Below are 19,627 nucleotides of genomic sequence, written 5' to 3'. Positions count from 1 at the left end.
AGAATAGCAAAAGAGATTCAGAAAGGCAAATCGATGCCGTGAATGGACACATTCAAAAGACAGAAATATGAGGAAATAAAAGTGGCAGCGTAAATAGATATCTGAAGCAAAACAGAATGAAACAGGAAGGCTCTGATATTACAGGAGCTATGAATTACGAGTGATGCCCTGGGCATACGAGCTAAATACAAAAAAGCAGCGGCGTGAGATTCAGAGCCGCAGATGATATGAGGCATGTCGCGGCTACATTTCAGCGCCGTGATTTAAAAATGCAAAGAACACTTTCACAAGGGGAGAAAAGAGCGTGACCATCAGCTGCTTTGGCAGAAGCAGAAATAAAGCCTGCCCTCCGCTCTTATTGGTAATTGAACTCTGCCGTGGGCCTAAATGGGGGACGCTCTGCAAAGACGGACAACATTTGCATCAAAGGGCCGCCTAGAAAGCAAACAACCACACAGAGACAGGCATGATGATGTCGATATACATGTAAATATCTATCTAATGCTGCGTATTTGTACCTAAAGTATACATATAAGTAAGTAAAAAACTCTTTTTACTGGTGAGAAAAGTATATGCTTCTTTCATTAAATTAAAGCAGAACAGAAAGGACACCAGACACAGGACGACAGCTCCATTCTGAAGTATGATGAAAAGCACTTGTCTTTTATGTGGATTAGAACTTCTTCTTCACAGGCTGAAATTGCAGCAGCTGTCTTTCTTTTTTTTAATCCTAAAGAATACTTTAACTTCATATTTTTAGAGTGGGGGGTTGATTAAAAATTACTTTCAGGCAAAATGGGTTCCTTCAAAAACACTTACTGAGGAGAAATTTCCATTTGTGAGTGAAAACATATACTGGCTAAGACTGCCTCGCCTAAAACCGTAAAGAAACTATGTGTTGCTTGCTTCCATATTGATGCGAGATTGTGGTGCCAGATGGCGTTTGTGAACAGGTTGGTAAAGCAAATCTCCTGTCTCTGCCTACACAACAAAACTCAGCGTGCACACCCTTGACTGGCCTCCAGCTCCAGACTTCCACACATGCAGCCAGTTTAGCCTTTTTCAGAACTGTTAATGGACTCACAGGGAGTGAGACACTAACTGCGATAAAAGACAACTTCTTGTTTTTCAGTTTTCACGTCTTGGCATCGAAATGTTGCCAGCAGACGATTTTCCCACCCTGGTCTGGATTCACAAGCCGCTATTGTATAGCTGTTTCTGTCTGCCAGCATACAAAGTTATTACTGCCAGAGTTAATTCATGCTCATTCTAAATGGATTGGACCTGGTTAGACCAAGGTTAAGTGAGTAAATACATACTCCATTGCTAGTGTGGGCAGTGGTATGTGGCCAAATGGAAATAAATCAAAACTACAGGATTGGCAGCTACAATGAAATATGGAGACAGAGACAAATAAAGAGACAGTTCAACTTCGTACAGACGATCACACAGGTGATATATTAAGCACACGTGCGAATCAATGAGCTGCAGAGGTGTGGATTGTTTTATTTATTTATCTATTTTCCATGCTATGCTCAGCTAAGTTAACCGTTTCCTGGCTCCGGCTTCATATTTATCCTGCAGACATGACAGTGGTAGATCAGTTCATCTAAGCGAAAGAGCAAATAAGCATATTTCCCAAAACTATCCCATTACAACACATACATTTAAGCTAACTATGAGCTAACTAGTTTCAGGTTCAAATAGCTTAAATGAAAGCATCTCTATGTTTGATGTAGTAATGCGACAGAAAAATTGGCCAATTGGCTGAAGGAGTTTTAGCCTCCAGCATCAGAAAATAAATGTTGAGTTGCAGCCAGTAGTGACTTGGCGAAATTATAATGTGTGCATCTGTTTATGCACATATGCATGCATGGGTTGTGTGGGTCCATGTATATATATCTGAATGCATATGTGGATGCAGCGTTGGCCAAGTTTCTGCCAGAGCTATGCTGACAGATGCCACTGGGTGCTTGGCGGCTTTAGTGCCAAATATTCCTCTGAACATGAAGCCACATTAAAGGGTACGAAGGCACACGGCACTCTCTGCTGTGACTGGCTTGAAAATGATGTCTGCGAAACGCTGAAAAAAAGCAGAGCCGTGCTGAAATTGATAGGCTTACCTCCCCCTAATACTGCTCCCGAATTTGGTGCACGTTAAAATAAATGGAAGAGCTGTTTTGTTAATGAACAAGCAGTCAGAGGTGAATGATTGAGGCAGAGCTCTAGATCATGCCCAGGGTACACGTCGCACTCCTAAAGTCAAGTTGTTCAGTCCTGAGATGCCCTTCTATGGCGAGGGTACGTTTCTCAGGCTGCTTTTAGGGGCTGCTGCTTGTAAGTTGTGAGAGTACGGAGAGAATACAGAGCAGGCTGTATCTTTCAGAGGGAGAGCAGATGAATGTCAGTATCACATTCACGTAAAGAGGAGCACGCGGAGGCAGAGGAAGGGTAACAGTGTTTTCGGCCAACTATAAAGTTTCAAAGCGGGGACAGCAAAGGAAGCCAGTAATGAGCAAGTGAACCACAAAGAGGAATGTAAATATCAGGTAGCAACTCACAGGGCATTTTGTGATGCTCTGCTCCCATTGGCTCATCCTGACGCTCTCCTCCAGCGTGGTGCATTTCTTCAACAACAGGTCCCAACCACAGTACGGGTCCCTGGCCCCCACGCAGGCTCTGAAAGAACAAAGACAATAAAGTTCACTTTTTAATGGACTTTTATTGAGCTGTCGTATGTGAATAGAGATACAGTGGCTCCGCATTGTGAAAGGACATGAAATGAAACAGGTTTAGACAGGGAGATTAAATGAAAGGGGATTATGGAGCAAGTTGGGAGATAAGGTGGTGGGAGAAATGATGGACGTAACAATATGAAACGTTCGAGATAACATGGGAGAGGAGGGTTGGGGAGAAAGTTGTGGAGAGAATGGGGAAAGGAAAGAAAGAAGCGTAGACGCCGAAAATGGACACGGAAGAGAGAACAGAGAAGCTACTCGAGTGACAGAGAAGAGCGGAGATAAGAAGGGCAGGAGAAAGAGGTTAATTGTGTTTATTTATGAACGTAGACTATGGCGATGCTTTACAGTGCTTACAATGCATCAGCATCCTAAAACTATGTCTTAACACAATGTGTGGACTGATTTCTCAGGTAATCTTCAGCCAGGCACCGGGATTATACGCACACATAATTCCGACTCAAATAGCTTATCAGCCCGACAAATATTCGCTGCGAGGATACTGTAGCAAAGATAGCTGGATCTGTCTCTGCCGTATCTGCTTCAGGTTGTTTATTGAGCGCAATACAAAGCCTGATGTTACTCTTTTCATGCAAATGCGAGTCTGCGGTGACAGCACAATGACATATCTCTGAGCCACAAGCATCAGTGCAGCCTGACGTGGCCCCCGTGTGAAATGTAACCAAAGTTGTCCGTGGCTTTCATAACAATGAACTGAGCACAAAACCGAAGTGCACTTATGCAAGGACACAAGATCATATGCATCCATCCGTGTGAAAATGAAGAAAGGCAAACATTCATTCGCTCACGCACACTCAGACGCACACACAGGGTGGCTGACGTAGCGTCTGGGTGGCTAACGAAAAGCAGAGTTGCGAACAAAGATTTCAGGGGTGACGACAGCAGTGCAGAATGAAAAGGAGACAGAATAAGCCGATACCTGTCTTTCAGAGAGCCTTAAGGGCCTTGCAGATTGTACACCACCCATCAGTGAGCCACACAGCAAACACAGCCAAACAGAGGGACTGCCTTCTAATATTTCAAACACATAAACCTCAAAGAAATGTCAGTGATGAACTCAGTAATTCTCCCTGTACTGTCGCTGCCAGTCTGCATTCATGCTTTTAGTTTTTTTATCTCGTCTGTTTTTTCTGACTCTCTCGCCATCTCCTAAAAAAAAAAGGGAAAAGAAAAAGCTGTGAAAGAGGTGATGAAGTGTCATAATTGCTGTGGCGTATATCACAGAGCCACAGCTGTAACATGAAGCCTTAACTCTTCTGTGTATTCCAATAACAGCTCATTGTGCGAGAGATAAGGAATGCAGGTATGATGCCTTTTTCTGCGTGCGATGATGGATGGGATCCCAATCTTATGGTGAGTCTTCACACCCTGGCCTATGTCTCGGGTTTTCTTTCCCAATATTTATGCCTTGACGGAGTGTCTTCCAGACAGACAGAAACTCAATACAGTATATCTGTGAAGCACACACACGCACACACAGCTGCAGCAGAACTGCACACAAGGCTGAAAAAAGCCCGGTTCAATGACGTCGAGAGGAAGACAGTGAGACGGACAGACAGAGGGCAGCCGTGGGCACCTCCAGTGGCTCGGACAAAAGCTGATTTACAGGGTTTTAAATCTCAGCAAAGACCCCTGACCAACACGCAGGCCTGGCCCTCTCAGATAAAAAGCATCTTGTGAAAGAGGGCGCTTTAAAACTTCGTTGTGTGCATATTTGCTTTTGACAGTTTCCATTGAGATTAATGATGCTGGTTCGTGCACACACTCACTCTCTGCTCTTGTGGTAGCTGCATCTCTTGAGTGGGATCTTGATAACCTGGTCCCTCACACCCACATAAAGCTCGCTCCGGCTGTGCAGGATCAGCAGGCTTCGGATCGGCTGCCTCTTCCTGGGTGGGAACAACTCGATTTCCTCCAATAGGCAGCTCCCCGTGGACAGATTGAGAGGGGAAAGCACTTTTCTGATTGTACCATAATCTGGAAGAGAAAGAGCGGGGGAGGAGAGGATTTGGTCACAAAGAGGAAGGAGGGTGTTTATCTGCCCGAGAAAAGGTAAAGTTGTGGCGAGCAAAGGAGAGGAGGGGTAAGAATAGCAGAGAGTTTGAAGAGGGAACAACAACAGAAAAAACATCCTGGATGAGCAAAACTAGACGCAAGCTGATGTGAACTCAGTGTGAACCACACGGCAATCACTTCCTCCTGAAATAAGACTGTCAAAAAGACTTGTGGTGGCTGCTCTGCTTGGTTATGCCATCAACATGCAGTGCTGTAGGTGCGACCAGGGAATTGGTATGACACCTGAATGCATGATTTCTGGTCTACTTTTCTTTGAGGGGATATTTCAGGGTAAGAAACCACTTTGCGGCTCTGAAGAAGAAGAGTATGGAAATGCAAGTCACTGGGAATATGTCCTGACCTTTATTTTATGTAAGGTAGGCCCCGTGAGACGAAGTTAGGGGCAGATGTTCTTTTGGGAGAGCTAAAACAAACATCATCTATTATACATGAAATCCCCTGGGTGAAGAAAAAGTAATTAGGTGCACAGGGATGCCAAGGGAACAAGGGTGAATTGCAAATAGATCGTTTCAAAGTAAGGAATAAAAGTTAAGTAGTGCCCCAAGCAGTGCTGGGCAGTAACGTATTACAAGTAGTGCAAAGGATTACACTTGAAATTCAGACATGATATTACAGTTAACAATCCCACTTCATTACTTCTTCACCATGGGGGACGGCTAGTTTGCTGTCTAACCACTGTCTTATCAGTAAATAGACTGGTCCGAGACATGCCAGCTTGGCGCAGGAAGTCCACTACAGAGGAAGGCTCCCAGTAACTACTATTAAGCTAGCTGTTGATGTTCAGTCTGAATGCTTGTTAATCCATATAGTACATATAATTTCAATACTGCATTACATTATGGATGCAATAAAAAAATAATTACATAATAAATACTGACTACTTCACCCTCTATCATACACATATTATGTAACATCATACTTGCTGCTACTAACACCCCTGTGTCCCTTGCTTAGAGACAGCACTGCACCAGTAATTTCGACTTGAATTGCCCTTGTATAGCACTCTTTTAATTTCCGTTCCTTTGTATTTATTTATTTATTACTTTCTCTATTTATTTGTACCTACCTCTCTATCTTTGTGCTGCAGCATCCCATTGGGGATCGATAAAGGCTGATCTTATGATGTCTCCTTCTCTAATTCTACACGTGCTTAAATTGCATTTGCTGTTGAGCAATTACTAAGGCAGTGTAATTCAATTAGTGATATGTAATGAGCAAGTGATTACACTTTTCAGGCAACTTGCCCAACACTGGCCCCAAGTTTTTTTTTTTTTTTTTTCTCAAGACATGCACCTTCACCAACTCTAAACTCCATCCCAGGAACTTTCCAAATCTTTTCTATTTAATTGAATTCTATTCTTGTGACCTGCACGCAAAAATACTGCCGCCAAGCTAAAATGACTAATGAGGGCTGAATAACGAGGAGAAATCTGCTGCGAGCCTCGTGTTTGAATAAAAGAACCCTACACCTTGACATCTTTGGACCCCCAGTTGGAGCTATCAGGTTGTCCACAGAAGCCCCAATCAGCGGAGAGCGTTTAGGCGTTAATAATAGCATGTGATTAGGTACAATATGTGCACTACCCAAATGGCCTTGGCAGTGTTTCAGATGTTTTCATTAGCGTCTGGTTATTGTCTGGGGATCTTGCAGTGTGGGCAGCTCTGGTCCGACGCTACATTGATCACAGTGCCATGCAAACAATGAGAGGGGAGTTTTTGAGGGAGATGCCAAGCAAAGAGCCAGTGAACTGGAACAGGCTGTGTGTGTGTGTGTGTGTGTGAGGGTGTGTGTGTGCGCTCCTATGTGTGATATCCTAAAATAACACTGACGGTACAACAGGAAGATCATGTTGACATTTCCCAGTGGGCCTATGGTGCATTAGCACAGTGAAGTGGGTCACTACGTTCAAATTGTGCTCAGTACATCCGTTCATAATCCATATTGTCTGTTATATCATAATACAGAACAGACACCAAACGCTGCTGTGTATCTGGTATCTCGCTGATAGTGTTTTAAGCACTCTGCCAAGTCTAACATCACACATTCTCACACCAGTATGATCAAACAAGCCACTGATAAGCAGGCAGTGCCATGCAGTTCAGGCAGGGAAAACATGGAGGGGTTAAATCAGAACTGCTTGTACTCGTGTTATTAATTCCCCGTCCGTCTTTTGGCTGTTGGCTGTTTCAATGCTGTCTATGATCTCTTAGTGAGGGATTGCATGGGAGTGATACGTGGTGCGATGTGTGTGTCAGTGCATATGGAGGACATATGGAGGTAAAGAGTGATCAAACTTGTGTTAGAAGACTAAGCTTTGATGTCTCCTCAGAGCCGCAGATCTATTGGTTTCATTATTCTTCTCGCAGGCTTGTTTTTGTCTCACGTTCAAAGTGCAATTCAAGGGCTTAAAGCTCCTGAACTTGATTAATATTTCAACTATTCATCTATCACAATCAATACTCATGGCAATAAAAGCATCAATTAAAGATTTAATTTGTAAAGCTAGGTTATGTATTATTTATTGAGAGACTATGCAGGTGTGATTTAATCATATCTGACAAACAGTGTTGGCAAACAACCCCACAACTGCCATCACATTTCAAATCCAATAATGTTCAATCCTGACTGGTGCTCGGTAGAATGTGACTTAACCCTTTCCCAATCCACACTGAACTCTGAAAGCAGACGAATTAATTAAGGCAAAAATACAGAAATTGCTCCAAAAAGAAAAATATGCACTTATGTAGGACCTCATTGTTCATATTAAGATCAAGGCAGGCACATGCAAGCACCTCATAAATATGCCAATGCATAAAACACAGAGACTAATATGTGCAGTATGCAGACACAAATACTGTATGTGTATGAAAACGAACCGATTTTGCAAAACATGCACTCAAAAGTGACACACAGTGCTAAGAACCTACCAGTAGCCAAGTATATGATGTGAAACAGCATGTCTTTCCCCTGCACCACATCCACCGCCACATGAGTGAAGCGCACGTTGTCCTCCATGAAGTAGGGCACTGGAACCACGGGTTGGACCACCTCATGCATCAGCAAAAACTTCTGAGCGTCCTGCAGGTTTCTTTCAGTCAGATTCACGTAGGAGCCAGAGTCAATGGTGCCGCACTGTGGAGGACAGAAAGGACAAGTTGGACTGACTACTTTAATAAAGGCTGAGCTCTTTGGGATGGTAGGCTATGTTAATAAGCGAGTTTTCGTCCTGAAGAACCACCAGAGACGGGAAGAAAGAGGGATTGAATGATTAAATGAACAAGGCTTTAAAGTCGATTGCAGCCCGGTTGTGATGGTTTGCTATCCTCACAACCTTAAGGCTTTGTAGTCAATACGCCGCGGCTGGTGGAAGAAGAGTGAATGAATGTCTGAGCAAGTAGTTATCTCTTTTATTAGATTCTTCCTCATATGCATATATATTGCTGGTGAGTTTTATTAGTACTCCAGTAGTAATGTTCATTTTTTTAACCGCAAAAATAAACTAATATCTTAAAAATGTTTTCATCTTCAGAGCTTCATTATTGCTTTTTATATTACACAAAACATATACTGTCTAAATGCTGCAGCATCAAAGTTGCTCGGACCTGCCTGGAAAACAGTCACATATATATTCTGTAGGTAGATTTCCTCATCGCAGATTAATTTGGTTTTATCAGGCATTGTTGGCCCTCAGTCTGCGTCCCAGATGAGTCAGTGTCGAAGCTCGTGGTCATAATATCAAATATCTAATATGTAAGATATTTCCCAGAGTTCTTTTATTAAAAGAAGTTCAATAAAATAACTGTCTCCAAATGGGACTTAAAAAAAGGACATATTAAGAGTCAAAAGCATAGTTTATATTTTTGTCATACTGGAGGTTACAAATGTTTCTGTGTTTTAACTTATTCAGAAAGTTCATTTTTTCCACTTTTAATTATATTATTTTAACTATTTCTTTTCTTCTGAGAAGCAAAACTATAAATGATGACCCACTGTAGCATTGATAGATTACTCCACCATCTCCTACTTCTTTGACTAAAGGAATGTTAGAAATACACGGGATAACCGGAAAACTTGATGTTTTAGAGTTGCACAGTTTTCCCAGGACAGGGACAACATTCATGCTTTTTTAATGCAGAGCCTTTCTTCCATCAAGCAGAATGGGACAAAGTGAGGCATGAAGCCAGTCCAGCTGAGGCAGAGCTGGATGAGTGAAGCTAACCATGCATATCCTTCTCAGTAACAGAGGTCATAGACTGGGGTCAGGATTGTGGATTGAGGCGCCTTCCACAAAGAATAAGCCTACTCCAAGGCACAGCGCAGAAAAAACAAAAATAAGCCGTGCCCAACAATTACGCTAACCCAAATGACTGGTACCGTTTTTGTTTTGAACATTGTATCGCAGATGCACCGCACGAAACTCGCTCCAGGCTAACCGTGCACAGCCTCGTAGTACTTCGCTGAGACTGGACCTTGGAAGGCAATTAGTTCTTGCTGACTAGCTACAGTAGCAACAGCATCACCGACACTTTATACAGATCAATCCCTGGCCTTCCCCGGGCTGACAGATGAGAATCATAGTGGGCTTCCCCAGGATGTGCAATGGATCAGTGCCCTCGCCACCTCAGGAGATGGGAAATTAAAGCCCTGAAGGGCAGGGAAATGCAACAGTGTGTGTATGTGCCAATGTGTAACATGTGTGTGGGCTGTGTAATAACACATGTCTCAGGTTTCCTTTTGGGGTTTGTCCCTGCATTGCATGCATGTGTGTGAATCCCATAGTGACTGTGTGATTGTATTTCTGGCACAGTGGGACAAAGTTAGGCGCTGACCGGTGAGGATCTATGACATCTGTGAATGCACAGAGAGATGGATGCGGTGATTGTCTCAGTACAGTCAAGGTGAGGGACAGAACCATCATTTGGCTGAGGGCCCATCCAACACTCAGCTGTCCCACTCATCATCAATGCACGGTGCTCTGCCAGGATGGTAAGTGCCACTGAGAAATATGGTTGTAGTACACCATGTTTTGGCCAAATGGTCTTTTGTTGAAAATGTGCCCCATGTAATTTAACATTTCATCATCCTGGTAAGATGTGATTAGAATATTTTGTGAGCTTTGGCTCAAAATGGTCATAAATAATGTTGAAAGGGAAGCGCGAAGGGAAAACTAACACCTCTTTTTTGTTGCACTTAAATCTTTAAGATAACACAACTTTCCGTCTCTGGCTCAGACTCTATCTTAGCATATTCTCCTACATATGGAGCTTAACAATGAATGCCTTTTTACAGTGAGCAATTACAGTGTGACAGAAAACCTATACAACACAGAGACGGTATTAGCTCCTAACGCCCAGGAACATGACTCATAGCCTGAATAAACCCAGCAGGATCAATCCGTGTGGTTCAAATAAATGGGGGGGATTTTCTTTGCAGACACACAGGGAATTAAGCTCTCAATCAATGATCAGTGTAAGTGTGTGTGTGTGTGTGTGTGTGTGTGTGTGTGTTGAGTGATGAGGTCACAGTCATAATTATCCCTATTTGGCAACAATTTGCAACCCTCTATTTCTGTGGACATATTTGTGTAGGCTACAGTACACATGTGCGTGGTCAGTGGCTTTTATAGGTGCTGGTCTTCGCGTAGGTGTATGTTTGTGCATGTACAGGTGTGTGTGGGTGTATGTGCAGAAAAGACCGGGGGAAAAAAAAGTTCTATAAATCCTGCGCTCGTAAATCTCAGCCTCCAACATTGACAAATGCTTGATGAAGATGTCACTGAAACCTAGATAGAGTGTGTATCAGTCCAGCAGTGAGGAGCAGGTATTGTGCCGGAGCTTAAGCGGAGGGGCGCGGATGGAGAGGAGGAACTGATCCTGGTTTATCCTCGAGGAACACAGCCTCATGGTATATAGGAACCTCTCTATGATGTGCCTACAATATGCTGAACAGGATAAATCTGTGGTCAGCACTGGACAGGCAGAAGAAATTGGTTTTCTCAAAGGTGAATTTCAGACATACAGATGATGTTACAGATTCACGTGTATGTATATTTCCTCATACACCGTCCCAGCTAGCACATTTTCTGCACGAGCAGGTCATTGTGGATAATGTGTGTGTGACTTCTCGGTAGCAGGCATCGCGACCGCTCACGCATCTGCTGGCTTGACGGAAACATGATCGAGGGCCTGTGATGGGAAACATGTGTGGAAGTGAGGCGTGTGTCACCCATTGGCAGCCAAACCTCAGAGGGAATTCAATCCCTCATGGAGAGCTGCATGGATTAGCTCCCTCACTATCTGCTAAGCCTGCGACAACTGAGAGACACTTCTGCTAATAAAACATTCCCTCTGTGTCATCAGTATAGAGCGGTTCCTAAAATCGGGATGAGCTGCCCCTGCACTCGGTTTGCCCCTCGGATGGGGTATAAACATAAAGTGCCACTTGTGAATAACAAGGACAGTTTATTAGAGAAGGACTTTAGTTCACACAATGAAGCTATTGAGGCTATGACACATCTTAAAGGAGTGATTGGGCCATTGTAAAAAATCACTGGATTTTGTAACGAGTGGTCGTAACACGTGTGTTCATGGGGAGAAGGGGATGATTGAAAGAGAGAGGAAATTAATAACAGCTAAGAGCTTGCCGGGTCTCTGAGACAGGCTCATCAGGGCGATCACACATCTATTTATCAGGACACACCACGTACATACATTTCGTTAGGCATGCACCCAGCCACACATATTGTCTGGCTGATTGGACAGCGTGTTGGGTTGAAAACACGTCAAGCATGAAGAAGTGATCATTCGTGATTAGCTCTTAACTGAACTCACATGCACACTTCTTAAAGTGCCTCTGTGAATGTTTTTTTTTTTTTTGCTGCCATGCCGGCAGCTTGACTGTACTGATGCCAGTGTTGGTGTATTGGTCGTTCCAGGATTTTGGTCCAGATTGAAATATCTTTGCCATGAAGTTTTGTAACAACACAGATATTCATGTCCCTCTCAGGATGAATTGGATTAACTTTATTGAACAGTTGACTTTTCCGTCATCACTGTACTGTGGTTGGACGTTCCCATCAGCTTCTGTACTCAAGCTGTACTTTTGTGTGAGTGCTAATGAGCAAACGTTAGCATGCAACAACGCTAAACTAAGATGATGAACATGGCTAACATTGTACCTGCAAAAGAAAGCATGTTATCATTTTGAGGATGTTATCGTGTTGGCATTAGCATTTAGCTCTGAGCACTCTACTACCTAACAGAGCTGATAGCATGGCTGTGGCTCTTTGTCTCATTCCTGTGTTTGAGGTGTCTCTGTGCAGCTCAAATCCAAAAAAAAAAAAAAAAACTATTGAAAACAAAACAAAACAAAACAAAACAAAACAAAACAAAACAAAACACAACAAAACAAAACAAAACAAAACAGAGCTCCCCTCTATAGCTTTGTTACCTGAAAGTCTGGGTTGGGGTTGGGGTAGGGCAGCCATGCTGACCGGGAGTTCTCCTGGTACTTGAAGGGCCCATTGAAAACCTGTGAGATGGCACTGAGATTGAAGGCACACACCGCAGATGCAGCAATGCTGTTTCTGAACGCCAGGAACCAAAAAAAAAAGAATGGAAGGGAAACCCAACAATGGATCAGAGAGAAGGGAAACAGAGAGAAGAGAATTAGAAAAGGACACCATGGCACTAGAAGAAAACAGTTCAGATTTTGTTGGTATTAAAAGGCTGACCTCTGTATGTTTACATTGCTCTCACCCGACAATACAAATCAAACGGCGGACGGACAGACGCAGACGTCGCTGTAAGTGATCGTCATTATTGGATTATAAATCCAGCAATAGGACACAATTAAGCATTAAGCTGTTCGGCTTGTCTGATTAACTGTACAGATCTAGTGCCTGAAATACAGCTTTGACTTTTTAAGCTGTCAGTTTCAACAAGTACCGGTCTCCTCCCTCAGAAGAGAAAGTAAAGAATGAGAGTATTAACTCTCAACTCAAACTGTGAGACTTGGGCGGTGTGAATTATAATCCAATGCGGCTGTTCATTAAACTCTGTGCCTGCAGGGGGAAATGTTTCCAATACCCTTCAAAAGACTTCTTTTTCAGCAATGTGAAGGCATTGGCCATAAAGAATAGATTACTCAGCTTTTAATAATGGTCCGTGTGTGTGTGTATGTGTATGTGTGTACGAGAGGGTAAAAAAAATGACACAAAAAGACGAAAGGGTGTTTGGGAAAACAAAAAATATTAGTTTTCATCCATGGATGCATCTCATCTCTTACATCCCCCATGTGCATGATAGTGTGTGCACGTTTAATACGCGATAAGCTTCTTTCACGGGATTTAAGCATGATCAGATGGTACCAGTATGAGTGATCCTGTTTGTAGACTGGTTTGAGTGTTTGTGGGAGGAGATTTCTACTGGAAATTCAATTTGAGATGCACTTGTAAACATGCCATGTAAACATCATTGTCATATATCACTCAATTTTATACACTCAGCATGCGCGGTACAAAAAGGTCACACGCTCGGTTGATGCAAATGCAGTCTAAGTGTGTCTGTTTACACAAATGACAATGTGATGCTGAAAACACTCTGAATTATACATGAAGCTTTTCTGTGGGAGCATCAAAAACAGCAAAGAATAAAAGAAAAACCGTGTCGGTATTTTTCATCTGATCTCAAGATGCTGTAAGCCGGATCTCACTTTGGTTCATCCCTCATAATGCAAATTATACGTACTGTCAAACAACCTGGGGTGATTGTGGGAAACAACTTTAAAAGACTTTAACTTTTAATCAAGCAACCTGATAATTGGACTTAATCTGATTATTTACAAAGGCTGCACTTCTTTCCAAGGAATCGCATGCAAATTACAATGCCAGATAAAAAAAATAAAAAGGACTTCGGGGAAGCAGAACAATTTGAGAAAAATTTGCAAACAAATGGCTTGTTGCACAAAAGAAAAGCAATTTGTCAACTAACAAATTTCGCAAATGAAAAACTGAAATGTGTTTGCTGAATAACTAATAACATAGTGGATGTAAAATTAAAATAGAAACGTACTGTCTAAAAATACAAACAAAAAAGCATAAATCAAACCTCTGTCTTGCTTATTCAAGTATTTAAGCTGCGCCGCTAACCAGGAATATGTCAGGTAGACATGAGGAAAAACATTAGACCAGACTCTTATCATACTGGGACTGCACTGGTCTACACTGAAATACAAGAACAATGCTGCTTCTTTATCTCTTCATGGATCATTAACATTAACATTTCTTAGCTACCTATGTAGCCTTCAAGCTCTTAATCCATTCATGGTGATAACGTTAGCTTAATTTGCTAGCTAGCGGTGTTGTCATTTCAGCAGGCAAAATTGATGGTTGTTGGCTAGAAATGTGTGTTTGTCCACCACTTTCTGAAATCAAAGACCAATTGTTTCAAAAATTACTCAGAATTTTATCAATTGAATATAATATTGTTTATCTTTAGCTTTATGTCGCGCGAGAACAGAAGCTTGACAGCAGCTACGGGGTCTGGGTTTAGCTAACAGTCGATTGGGGATGTAAGTTTTGTTTGAATCAGGTCATACTTTTTGCTATGAAGGCAGAAAGATATTTGTCGTCATTGCCCTTCTGTCAAATCTCAAGTTACTCACACGTTGGTGGTGAAAATGCCGTAGAGTAGCTCCAGCTCAGGCAGGTAAAACGTTCCCTGCAGCTCGTTGTAGTTGAAAGGGATTTCTCCTGGTCGGGAGCAGTTCAGCCTGGCCTTCATGAAGGTGGTCCACGTGTCCTCCAGGAGGAAGCGCCCGCCGATGTCGTTCTTACAGACGCGTCCTGCGCGGGAAAACACCGTCCGGCCGCAGTCGTGCTCCACCGCGTTTTCCCGGAAGAAGAAGTAGGTAAAGTTGCCGATATCGTAGGAGGAGACGAAGTTCGGCTCTGTCAAAGCAGAAGTAACAAGAGGCAAAGAAAGTGAGAGGGAGAATGAGGACATGGAAGGAAAAAGTGAAGAAAGCCAAGAGAAAGATGAAGTGCAGAGAGAGGAAGACGAAATACCAAAAGAACAATATTTAAGGCTGTGGGAGTAAGAGGGAGTGGGAGAGCGACTGGGTCTGTGCTATGACTGATTGACTCGCAGTGTGTGTGAGCATGAGGCCCACACAACAGCAGGTGATCAGGATTAATAACTACAGGCCGTGTTATTAATGGCATTGTGTTGTAATAAGAAAACTCATTTTTCACTCCGCAAACTTAAAGGTTAGGATGAGAAATGACCAAAACAGGTGTAGCGTAATAGCTCTCACCCTATCTGAAACACGCGACCTCCACGACACTGTCACAGCTATGGCATTCATCTTTATGTATGACATTATTGGATCTAAACCGCACACTTTATTCTTGCTGACAGTGATTTAATTCATCTTTAAATGAAAGTGTTCCCCCTCCTCCTCATTTCAACCCTTTTCTCCTCTGCACCTTTTGAGGGCAGTGTAGGGGGAGACAGAGGAGGAAAATCAATTCGCCATAAAATTAGTTATTAAACCTATTCCCAGAGGGTTTCTGCGAAGCGACGTATGTGGTGGCTTTTAATTTATTTTTTCAATTTAGCTTAAATGTGAATCAGATAAAAGTCACTTGCTGACAAGATACTGATTGACCTGCTCCTCTGTAGGCTGGACATCTTAAGCTGTCTGAAGTTCTCCAATCTGCACTGTGGAGGTTCGCGCTTGAAGTGGGTCTGAGCTTTCGGGGGGGGAAAAACACATTGATTTCTGAAAAATACACAATTTCATGTTCCTCAAAGAAATTCAGCAAAACTGTAGTTGCTTAGTAACTTTAAAAATAATTGTTTTAGCTGACAGGCGTCAGAACAATGATGAAGAGGCTCGTCTCTTTCAGTACACTTCTTCGTGCGGCACAGCGGTGACTTGAGTGGAAAATACAATACTTCAAACAAGAGAGACAGATTCCAACTCCCGTGTTAGATAAACACCTGCCATGCTTATGTTTCCTTGAGCAAAACACTGAATCCCCACCAGCTGCAGTGCTGATGTACAATAGCTGTGACTGGGGAAAAGCTCTTTCTGTTAAAAAAATGCCCATTTATCTTTATGTAACGATTTTCACACACATTTACATCAACTGTAACGTCTCCTTTCTGGACCCAAAACTTTGAACCGTACCGTTCAGCCACTTGGAGTTGTACTGGGCAGTGCGCAGCGGTGGCAGGCCGCCCAGGCTGCGGTAGATGGCGGGGTCTCGCCCAGAGAAGTCCATGGCTGTGGCGGCGTAAAGCTCCCCGCTGGAGGTGATGAGGGCAGTGGAGTTGTGGAGGGGGTTGTAAGGACACCGAGCCATCCCGCTGATCTGATCGTGGATCTCTGTCAAATTTGTCAGCTGCAATATAGAGAAAGAGGAAGACGAGATAGAGGACGAAAGTGGCAGGTTTATAATGGATAGCGGAAAAATGGGCATTGACAGGAAGCAGACGCTGCCAAGAAAATGATTTTGATTGCTTATAACAGGAGTACCCCTTGAGTTAAAGAAATTAATACAATAACACGCAATATGCTTGGGAGTAATATGCATTTTCTTCTTATTTCTAAATAATGGGTCGCTGTAAAAAAAATAAAACCTGCATAAAAAATATAGGACAACGTATCAAAGGGCACCATTAAAATGCAAACCGTAGAAGTCTGGTAATGTTTTGTTTGTTCCTGCCAATATGCAAATGGTGCCAGCTAAAAAAAAAATAAATAAATAAAAACTTCATCTCATTATGTTTTGTTTGGTTTACATCTACTGAGAAACACACAAGGATATATATGAGCAAAACCTTCAGTAGCAGGAAACATAATCAGAGAATGTATTTGGAATCATTAGCGGCATAAAACACACAATAAGAGCAGCTGCTTTAAGTCTAATGTTAAGAAACCACCTGTCAAGAAAATAATAGAATTTCTAAAAGTGGCTTCTTAAATAAAGTTAAACCCTGCTGCAGTGTTTCCTCGGTTTGCTTTCTGATGTCTCTGCAGGACAACCAGCTGTTTGTCTGGTTATAACATTATTACACCACATCTTTGAGCAGCCTCTCTGAGTTCAAAAGAGGCTTGATGTGAGATGCAGTCTTCCCTCACAGTCTGCCTTTGAATATGAGGCCAAATCCGGCTCCCTGCTTTTTAAAAATACTTTATAGCATGACCCTGGCTTAGCCCTGACACACTGCACTGGTTCCTAGTTAAAATATACACACATATATATATATGTACAAGACATAGCTCACTGACTGACTGAGCCTTGAATACCAAAAAGGAGTAATGCATTTTTTAAATCCAAGATGTAATTATATTTTATGGTGCAAAAGTAAACACAGTATACGGGGATTAGCTCATGGTTTGTGCTTCCATCCAAGTTCATCTAAGTTCTGAGGGCAAATGCATGACACAAAGTAGAAAGATTGAACTAATCTCAGGTTTTGAAATCCACAAATGATAATTAAAATGATTTGCAATTACTTTTCCATCAATCAGGGTTGCGTAGTTTTAACTCCTCGCTGGTTGCGGAGAACCTCTGGTCTTGGAGGATTCACAGCTCAATCCCTCCTTTTGCATTTTCACATTTTCACTGACTGAATGATCTGCGGACAGCTTTTCCACTCAGGAGGCAGCCTCCATTCAGCGCATGTGTTGGAAAACAGGCGACTTCTTTAGCCAATTTCCCCGAGCTGGTCGATTTGGATCAAGGGTTTTGTTAACTCCTGCCACCTCTGCTCCACCAAAACCACAACAAAACAGAGCAGTCCTGTCTGAGCTCTTCCAGCCAGAGATGAAAGCCTGGTATTGATGGAACTCATTCTGTGGGCCGGAATAGCTGCTCTTAGGTCAATTGGGTCATTTAGAAAAACAAGAGGAGGACTGATAAATAGATAGACTGCAGTGCATCCGTTGCATTTTTAGGAGAGGGAGTGAAAGTCGTCTCTATAGTGCACCCAGCAGCTGTGTGAGTAGGACACAAGTGACTTTGATAGAGACTTTTTTAGTAAGAGGCAGCTCACAGCTTCGACAGACTGCTGTGAGAGCCAGTTGGATGCTATGTACGGTGCTACTGAGACACTACTGTGGCTATTGAGAGAATATTTAAGTGCCCACTATGACAGGAAATGTAGCCAGAAGCTTTTTATATGCACGACACAGCCCAGCAGCTATGTCACATGAGTGTGAACAGGGTGAAAGACTTGTCAGAATAAGTTCTATTGTTTTGTGCAACTTCTTTGTCTCGAACGAACTTCTCATACTCAGCCTCACTGTCATCAACTTTGCTGTCACAAGTTACAACCCTGATTCCAAAAAAAGTGGGATGCTCTGTGAAACATAAATGATGCAGAATGTGATAATTTGCTAATCCTATTTCACATGCACTCACTTGAAAATGGTACAAAGATAATATATATTTAATGTTTAATCTCCTCAACTTTCATTTTTGTAAATAGATGCTTAATTCTGGATTTGACGGAGCTACACATTTCAAACTAGTTGGGACAGGAGCAACTAAAGACTGGAAAAGTTGTGGAATGCTCCAAAAACACCTGTTGGAACATTCCACAGGTAACAGGTGATAGCATCATGATGGAGCAAGGATGGAGCGATGTTCACCAGTTTGTAAACACATGAACACAATCTGCCTCTGTCAATGCAACAACAGCTTCCATCATTTTTTAATAACCACCTCCAAGTTTCACCACATACCCCGAGTTATCATGAGCAGCACCGATATCATTATTATAGCAATAGTTTTGAGAAATACATGTCTAGCTTGTCTTGCTGAGAGTTAGACGAGAGGATAGATACCATACTGTCTGCAAGCTAAATATGATGCTAGCCAGTGGCCGATTGGTTTACTTTCACATTAAGACTGAAAACAGGAGAAGGCGGCTAACCTGGTCCAGTTCAGAGGTGAGAAAGGAAAGAATCCGCCTACCAGCACCATTAAAACTTACTAATGAACACAGAAGTCTTGTTCACCGTGAACTTGCCAGGCAACCAGTGAAGACTCCAAGAAGTCAATAATGGGCAACTTCCAGTTTTTGCACTATTTTTGTATGTATTGAACACAGATGGGCAGCTACCAGTTACCTTTGGACAGAGCCAGGCCAGCTGCTTCCCCATTTCCAGTGGGTATGCTAAGCTAAGCTAGTCAGCTGCAGCTTCACATTTACCTGCAGACATGACATTAATTTCAATCTTCAGAACAGGTTAATATAGTCTCTAAAACAATGTTGTTAATTTGAATAGGGTCATCAGTTACCGTAGACTATTCCAGAAATCAATATAAATTTGGCATAATTACAGGAAGGTTCTTTTAAAAGTTGGCTTAGATTTTATCCTACAAGCCAGTTTTTAAAGTTTAAGAATGCATGGAAATTGCAGGTCTTTAATGACCTGTTTAATGTATTATTGACAAAACACTTAATCCACAAGTCCAAACACAAAAATTCAGTACTCTGTGATGAAAAACTATGTTGATACAATATCCTCTTGAAATGATAAGAAATCTGCTAAATGGTTGAAATGCTCTTTTTTATGCCTTTATGAGAAGACATTGGCCTGGCTTCTATTCTTGTTAACGACTTATCAAACATAACGTCCCTCCCCTCCAAAAAAAAAAAAACTTCTCCCATTGCCATGATCACTGTCATTATCACCATCATCACTGTCATCATCAGATGCAGCATGGCTGAAAGTCAGAGAAATTAACAGCTGTTTAATCTATCACCTCCGAGCA

At 42.3% G+C, this 19,627-nt stretch overlaps 1 protein-coding gene across 3 annotated transcripts in view; it reads right to left on the bottom strand.

Annotated features, from left to right (window-relative positions):
- sema5a (sema domain, seven thrombospondin repeats (type 1 and type 1-like), transmembrane domain (TM) and short cytoplasmic domain, (semaphorin) 5A) overlaps positions 1 to 19,627 on the bottom strand; it is a 117,990-nt gene that overhangs the window by 39,743 nt on the left and 58,620 nt on the right. For all 3 annotated transcript variants that reach the window (XR_013079377.1, XR_013079378.1, XM_076761222.1), the window contains exons 7-12: positions 16,030 to 16,243; positions 14,500 to 14,785; positions 12,286 to 12,421; positions 7,764 to 7,968; positions 4,529 to 4,736; positions 2,562 to 2,679 (exon numbers count right to left, since the gene is read on the bottom strand). Coding sequence is in view for 1 of the 3 variants with exons in the window: in XM_076761222.1 (XP_076617337.1) it covers positions 2,562 to 2,679; positions 4,529 to 4,736; positions 7,764 to 7,968; positions 12,286 to 12,421; positions 14,500 to 14,785; positions 16,030 to 16,243 (1,167 nt within the window). In the remaining 2 variants the exon portion in view is untranslated. The remainder of the gene's footprint in view (positions 1 to 2,561; positions 2,680 to 4,528; positions 4,737 to 7,763; positions 7,969 to 12,285; positions 12,422 to 14,499; positions 14,786 to 16,029; positions 16,244 to 19,627) is intronic.

The sequence above is a fragment of the Chaetodon auriga genome, chromosome 21, assembly GCF_051107435.1.
Source record: "Chaetodon auriga isolate fChaAug3 chromosome 21, fChaAug3.hap1, whole genome shotgun sequence".
NCBI lineage: Eukaryota > Metazoa > Chordata > Actinopteri > Chaetodontiformes > Chaetodontidae > Chaetodon > Chaetodon auriga.
Note: the sequence above shows the minus strand (reverse complement) of the source record. Positions and strands in the feature narration are given on the sequence as shown.